At 41.4% G+C, this 7,725-nt stretch overlaps 1 protein-coding gene across 1 annotated transcript; it reads right to left on the minus strand.

Annotated features, from left to right (window-relative positions):
* Positions 1-273: 273 nt before the first annotated feature.
* On the minus strand, positions 274-7,287 carry LOC147003334 (secretoglobin family 2B member 20-like). Its single transcript, XM_085842461.1, has 3 exons — positions 7,227-7,287; positions 6,580-6,761; positions 274-357 (listed from the first exon to the last, which is right to left on the minus strand). The coding sequence occupies exons 1-3, from the start codon at positions 7,285-7,287 to the stop codon at positions 274-276; spliced, it is 327 nt and encodes a 108-aa protein (XP_085698587.1).
* Positions 7,288-7,725: the final 438 nt, after the last annotated feature.

Raw genomic sequence — 7,725 nt, forward strand, 5'->3', positions numbered from 1 at the left:
TAATCAGAAACAGTCACCCTGCTCTCAGTGACTATACAAGTCATTTCTCTCAGTATCTCCTGGATCCCATGAAGACCTTATTCAGCACATAGACACAGGTCACAGAACAGAGCTGCAAGCCTTTAAGAATGAGTTTAAGAGACTGAATGATGAATGAACAGGATCAGGAATCCAACTTCAGGAGAGGAAGAGGACAGGACAGCAAGATGGCACTTGGATCAGACATGTTGCAAAGATGGGTTGCCCAAAACACATTAATATCTATTCTTCTAATTAACCAGCTAGAAGGTCGAAAATGTTCAATATGTTTTCAGTAGTATAAAATGCCTGGCATTCTTGGCTGGAGACCATGGCTTCCTGGAAAACAAAAAGGCAGAGAGGGACAATGTTGGCTATAGACAAGGTACAGGACCTCAGCAGGGCTCCCTAACCACCCACAAAGAGACTGCTCCTCATCCACAGGAAAGAAAATCCCATGCAGTGATTCGGGTCTCCAGTAACAAATTCTGCCTCAAGGGAACTGGAGCCCATGTACACCCTTGAGGAGGAAGCCTGAAAACCATCATAGCCAGGCAGTGAAGAAGGGGAGAAGGTTCTGGAAAGCATGATGGGGGCTAGGTCTAAAGAGGGACAGTAGAGCTGAGTATGAGTTTGGTGATGTCTCCCATACCTGAGCACCTCTCTCCAGGCACATTGGCTGTGTAGCCATGTTACAAATCTGTCCCCCATTTGGACTTGTTAGAGGAAAATCATTTTGGATAATACTGTGGTTTTTCAAGACCTGATACTCAAGTCAAATACTTTGGGAAATAAGGTGAGAGCTGAATTGTTCAAAATATACATCTCTGCAATTCAGTTATGCTTGAAGCAAGAGATGACAAGAGACAACAGTGGTGAGCAATTATAGGCACTCCCTGGGGTGGGAGTGGCATTTCAGATGTGGTAGGAGGTTTTGTTATAGCACAGATGATGCCCACAGAAATGGGATTCATCAATGGCAGGGGAATAATAGACCCCAGAAAGGTTCCAAAAAAGACACTGGAAAGAAATTTCAAGCATGTTAGAGTAGAGATTGGGGTACCAAACCTGTGCAGAGGCCATTCCACTGATCCTACTTTGTGTGAGAACCCCATGTTTACCCAGCATGTGGGAGTGAACTGCAGGATGGTGCAAGGAACAGGCTGGCTGTATACCTGGGCATTCTGCTTTACATGTACTAGGGTGGGCAAGGGTTTCAGTTCTCAGTTTCAGGTCACGTGACATGTAGTAATGGTTGCACCTATCGCTTGTATACAGCCTTACAGCATTTGTTGCATGGGTGAGAAGAGGTAGGTGTTGCGGCCTGCCCGCAGTCCACAACACGAACGGTTCAACTGAGAATGGCAGTTCGAGCTGAAAAGAGAGGAATCTAGACGGGGCGGAAGAATGAATGGAGCTAAGACAAAATTCTGATCAAAGCTCAATTTTACTATTTTCAGACACTCAGTTATAAAGGAAGGGGGAGGGAACCCAATTTCCCGCCAAGTAACTCAGGGTCCAGTAGCAGGACGAACACGTGTGTGCCTCCAGGCAGCAAAGGCAGGGTCCAGCAGTAGGCGTGGCAGGACGAATGAGCAGGTAGCTCCACCCTTGAGCAAGCAGGTTCCAGGCTGGGGGAAGGGAGGCCACATCTCCTCCCATTAGTTAACAAAACAAACAAACAAACAAAAGGGCTGGCCTGAGGCAGAAAAATTATTTATGTTCAATAGTTCTGCCTGAGTTCTTAGGGCTAAAGAAAAAACCTGTTTCCGTGGGATTCCCTAACTTTTCTAATGGTAAACTGTATCTGGCTAAGACTGTCTTTATTATCCTAGTAAACCACTTAACAGAATAGGCTCTGACTTTATAATGCTAATTAGTGCTGAATAGGTAACTACCTGTTTGCATTTTAAGTAGGGCGTTGGAACCCTGGCTAAGTTTAACTAAACAAATTTAGAATAACACTGAGCTAATATTCCTCCGCAATTTTTGATGGCAGGCGGGGAAACAGGGAGAAGGGGCAAGACTGGCTGGCTCCTAGTACAAGGCCAGTTGGCTTTTTTTTTTTATTTGTTTGGGTGGGAGGCAGTGAAGGGCTTGCCCTTTCGACAGTAAGGTCTCCAACCTCTCTCCCCTCTATTAATTAAGTTTAAATAGGCAATGCTTAACAGAGGTGATCAAATGATTTTTTTCATCCGTAGATGAGTGGGCCTTTAACCTTGACTTGGGTGGACATTGACCTGATTCCTCCCGTGAGCATTATAACAACCCACATCTGTGGCTCTTGGTATCTTTTGGGGAGGGGAGGCAGAGCCTTAGGTATTTTTGTTTTTTTTGCTGGAATCAGATACCAACCTCTTTCAAATCAGGTGTGTCGCACAGGGAACTCAGAAACGGTCAAGCTGGACCTTCCCTCCGCAGTAATCTCCTGTGCCAAGTGGTACCCATACTGTATTCATATGATTATGAATCAGTATCGCAGTTCTGAGCTATGCGCGGTCTCTATATGAGACTTGTCAACCTCAGATTTAGCAAGGCCTAGACAAGAATTATGTAAGTATTAACACCATGGATTGTGGTTAAAATAGGAGCTGGAGGTCTTTTCTCTTCATCCCTGTTATTCCCAATATCCTGAGGAACTAAGGACACCTTGCAGTAACAGCAAGGGTGAAAAGCCAGAGGCCAGCTAAGGGACTAAGCCCATCTCTATCAAAATAAGAACTAATCTCTGTAAATATATGAAATTTCTACTTCCCTAGCTCTCCTGGTAAATCTAAATCCTATCTCAGGCTGAAAGCCACGTGCTGGGATGTCCTTGGAAGGGAGATTAGCAGTACCACCTGTTTGCTCTTAGGGGCTGAGAACCGGAGAATGTAGATTGACCTGCTTGAGAAAAGAAAGAAATCTAAACAATGAGAGAGTAGCACTGTAAATTTTCTGTTTGGAGAAGTCAAGGTACTTTATTTAAATGCAAATTGTAAAACTAAAGCTAATCTCCGGCCTCCTGTAGGGGAATTGGCTCAGAGGAAAACAGTTTCTGGGAGCTTCCACTCCCAGCTGAATTCTAAGCACAAGAGGAATTTTAGTCTTTAGAATGATACTTACGAGAAGAGACAGAATCTGTGTTTACCTGACGAATTAATCTCTCTGGTAGCCACCGTGCTCCATCTTCATCTCTTGAAAAAACACAAACCGAGCCTCTTCCCCAGATTAGAACTGGATCCGGACCCTTCCATTCATTAGTCAGGGCGTCCTTCCATTTTACCAATGCATAAGAATTAGAAGTAACGGGGTGCCAGTGGTGTTCTGCTGCAGACTGACCTTTAATGTCAGTTTGCAAAAAGTTTAGGACAAATAAGGTAAAGGCAAGATGAGCCTTTGGTGACCTTGGGGGAAATGCTCTGAATTAACTTTGCTAGGTAATTTAGAATATAGGAATCTCTAATAATTGAACTGAATATTAGACCAGTCTAAGATTGAGTTAGAATGGCTGGTCACACTGAAGAAGAGTGAAAAATCATTATGACTCTATTAAATGACTAATTTTACTAAGTCTGAATATACTGTCTCTGATGTACTATTGCCATAAAGTTAAAAGGCTAGAAGCTAGTCTAAACTGGAAAAATGACAAGCAAGGATGGATCTAAAACATGAATTTAATCTTTTAGTCCTTTTAATCAGAACACTGAGTTAACTTACCTGTCAGCTCAGCACACGAATTACCAATATGCTTCTGTAGAGTTCTGTGGAGAGAACCTGTTTTTCCCTTTCCTAATAAGGTAGCTGTTTTAGGATCAATCTATAAGCCAATAAGTAGACTCTTTTAAAATACTAAAAAGCATTTATTAAATTTGACATTTTAATCTCAAATTTTGAAAATAAAGGTATGTTTTAAATAGTGTGCATGTAAATGCACTAAATAGTATATATGGGGATACAATTTTTCTCTTTTGTCTTTTAAGAGGTTAAAGTTTAAAATTTTACAATATCTAACCTTTTGAATTAATAACTTTTTGGACAAAACATTTAAATATTTGGCTGTAAAGGGGCAGTGACTAATTGCACTTTCAATCATTTTTTTTTTTTTTTAAGGAACGGTTGTAACTAGAAAGCTTGAAAAGTTATTAAGAGTCACACGTGCATAATTTATTTATTTATTAACTAGAAATATGTATAAGCAATTGTAAATTTGAGAATAAATAGTATCTGAGGGACGAACAATTTTAAGTAATTATGAGCTCAGAGATATAGCATTGACTGTTAATTTATAAATTAAGGTTTGATTGTTCAGCATTTTAAAACACCATCTACAGCACACAACCAGATTATTTGTGTTGGGAACAGGGGCAACTGTGTGTCTTAAGACTTTGCCCCACAGCAGCTAGTTGGGCCCACGTGGGCCACCTATTGGCTGGGAGGATGAGAAAAATGACTTTACAATAATGTTTTTTTCTGGCCGAAGAATTGTCTTGGGCACAACTAATTTTTAATTACCAATTAACAACAATTATAAAAGCTTTCTTTATTTTTTGTAAAACCTTTTGTAGTAAACTAAAACACTAAATAATAAAAGGATACTGTCTCTGAATCTTTTGGGTGAGAGCAAGGATTTAAGGTAAACTTCCCTTGAGAAGCATTAGTTAATAAAATACTTTCCACTTAGGAAACAATATATACTGAAAGATTAAAACTTTTGGCTTCTTGTAAAGAAGCAGAAACAATAAACATTTTTCTTACATAATGTAAAGCTATATTAGCCATACGTAGAGGCAAAATTTTTTAGTGATTACCAGTTTACTAGAAGCAAAAATCTTTGAATTTAAGCATTATTTTAAACATCTGAATAGATCTGTAACACTGTTAAAAAGAAATTTTCTTGAACACAGGGAAAAACTTTTTTAGGCATTGTTTGCAAAACAAAAGAAAGGGCCACAAGCCGCTCTGGGGCTGCCCAGAGCCCTGTATTGACTCAAAGGTAAAATACTTTTTAATCTGAGCATTAATCTTAAATTTGCAATCAAACTGCAAGCTGCAGTCAATGGAACAATGGCAGTTTTAACCATAATTTTTAAGTTTTTGTGCAAGGTTAGGATAATATCTACAACTTTGGGAAAGGAAAACCTATGTTTAAAACAATTTATCACTGTTAAAATCAATATTAGAAGCATTACTATCATATTACGAAGTTTGGATATCAATTAATACCTATGAATACCTATTAAAGCAAGCTTTAACGCTTTAATAAAGAGGCATTGCTTTATATCTTATCTTAAATTTTACTATTTAGGATAGGAACCACATTAATCATTATCTAAACTAGAAATATCTTAAGAGACTCAGCCTCTGAAGCTTAATCTCAAACTCTAACTCGCTTAGCCGTGTGTCCCTATGAGTAGCACCTCCCGAAGTGGTGACTATAGGTGAAGCGGGAGATTCGCAAGAGGACCAATTCTCATTAAGGTAATGGGCAATTCCTCTATCTGAGTGATTTTTGTTAAAATTCAGTCCATCATCAGAGTTTCCACATTTATCAATTTTTGAGTTAAGAAGATCTTTTTCTGAGGAGGCCTTCTCTTATAGGCACTCCTCCTGAGATACCGCAAGCTCCGCCTGAGGGCAATTTAGCCCTGGAAAAGTTGCATCTTTTATAGCATCATTTACAAGCGCCCAGAGACCTAGGGTAAAATTATCTTTCTGAGCGATATTCAAGGCCTCACCAACTTTCTCCCAGGTTCCACAATCTATCGTTTCTTCTTCCTTGAACCATGGACAACAGCTATCTATCTTATCTAAAAAATTTCTTACTAATTGTACTTCAAGCCTTACTCCTCTGGCCTGAAACAACTCCTGAAAACTAAAAACAACCGCCTGATCCATGACTTTAAACCCTTCCTTCTTCCACCTAAGCAGCTTTCTAAAAAGCTGCGGCACACTGCCTGTCTCCGTATCTAGTTCCGATTAACGAGCTCCTGACCCAAGCAGAAACAGTGTTGGGTTAGCACTGATTCAAACTTGATTCGTATCCTACCGCATCCTCAGCAACACTTTACAAAACTGAAATTTTAGGCTAGCGCTAGCATGTGTACCTGTCCGTTGCTCTGATGCTCCTCCGATACGAAGATCCTTTCCTTTCTTGTGGAGCTCCACACAGCAGTCGTTTCTCTTAGCATCCCTCTGCCATTCTTCAGGTCCCAGTTCTGGTGCCAACTGTTGCGGCCTGCCCGCAGTCCACAACACGAACGGTTCAACTGAGAATGGCAGTTCGAGCTGAAAAGAGAGGAATCTAGACGGGGCGGAAGAATGAATGGAGCTAAGACAAAATTCTGATCAAAGCTCAATTTTACTATTTTCAGACACTCAGTTATAAAGGAAGGGGGAGGGAACCCAATTTCCCGCCAAGTAACTCAGGGTCCAGTAGCAGGATGAACACGTGTGTGCCTCCAGGCAGCAAAGGCAGGGTCCAGCAGTAGGCGTGGCAGGACGAATGAGCAGGTAGCTCCACCCTTGAGCAAGCAGGTTCCAGGCTGGGGGAAGGGAGGCCACAGGTAGGCAGAAAATTACCATAATTTGGGGGTCCAGAAATATGGTTCTTAATCCTTCCTCTTTGTAGCAGTCCTGGATTTTTTCAAAGGCCACCTTTTCCCCTGCAGTACCATTGAATGCCTGGAGTTCTTGATGCACCAAAAACCTTAATCCAGAGACAACACTTGTATAGCCTTTGAAGAAAGGAACACATGCTTCTGCTGCAAGCACAGAGAAAAAAACACCATTAAAAGACAATGGGATGGTCAAAGCAGAGGCTCAATGTTCCTTGTAGCATTTACAAATGCCTTAACTGACTTTTCTCATAGATAAACCCTCCCAAAGGCTTCAGCCTCCCAGAAACAACATGGTTTACATGAGATACACAGATATAGGAGAAAAACATCCATAAGTGGACAGACCTTGATATCTGACTGTCACATAAGCCCAAAACTTGCCTCTGCTTCAACTATGCAACTAAGGTCCCTTCATCATGAGTATCATCATCAGCACACCTCTGTCTCAATGTCCCACAAACCCAAAAGTTTTAACTCAGAGCAGAAAGCATCAATTGTCTTCTGCAGTATCTTGCCAATGGCCTCCCAAGGATGCCTAGGTCTGTCTCAGGGCCCCACTTAGATATCTCCATGGGGCTGAGATGGGGTGAACAAGGGTACCTCTCTCACTTGTGTGGAAGCTCAGCTCTCCAGTCACCAGCAAGCCCAGCACAAGAAGTGTCCCCTTCATGGTGAAGAGTGCTAAATGCTCCTCTCAGTGCAAATCCTCTTCTTTATAAACCATTATAGCTCTGAGCCCAGCCACACCCAGCCTCAAACATGCCTCCAGGAGTTCCAAACAACTTTTGGGCATGAACCTAGCACCTGTGGATCTCCTTCCAACTTGCATAGAGGCAGCAGCATATGGGCACCTCCCACTCTGAAGAACAAACAGCCTAAGAGAGTCTGATGTCATCAGTTTCTGTAGAGAAGTTGTTTGTACCTTTGCCAAAGAGGATTTAGAGCTGATCTTTGCAAGCAACCCGAGTTCTGAAAAAAAAAATGACTCGTGGTCCTGTTTTACTTGTCACCTGTGCTTCCTTGGCAAGCTCCTTACCTATTTTTGATCCAATTGTCCAAGCTACTGAGACCTTTATATTGGAAGGCTGAGTACATGGAGGCACCATCT

Source organism: Mus caroli, unplaced genomic scaffold (genome assembly GCF_978045245.1).
Source record: "Mus caroli unplaced genomic scaffold, Mus_caroli_1 scaffold_8, whole genome shotgun sequence".
Lineage (NCBI taxonomy): Eukaryota > Metazoa > Chordata > Mammalia > Rodentia > Muridae > Mus > Mus caroli.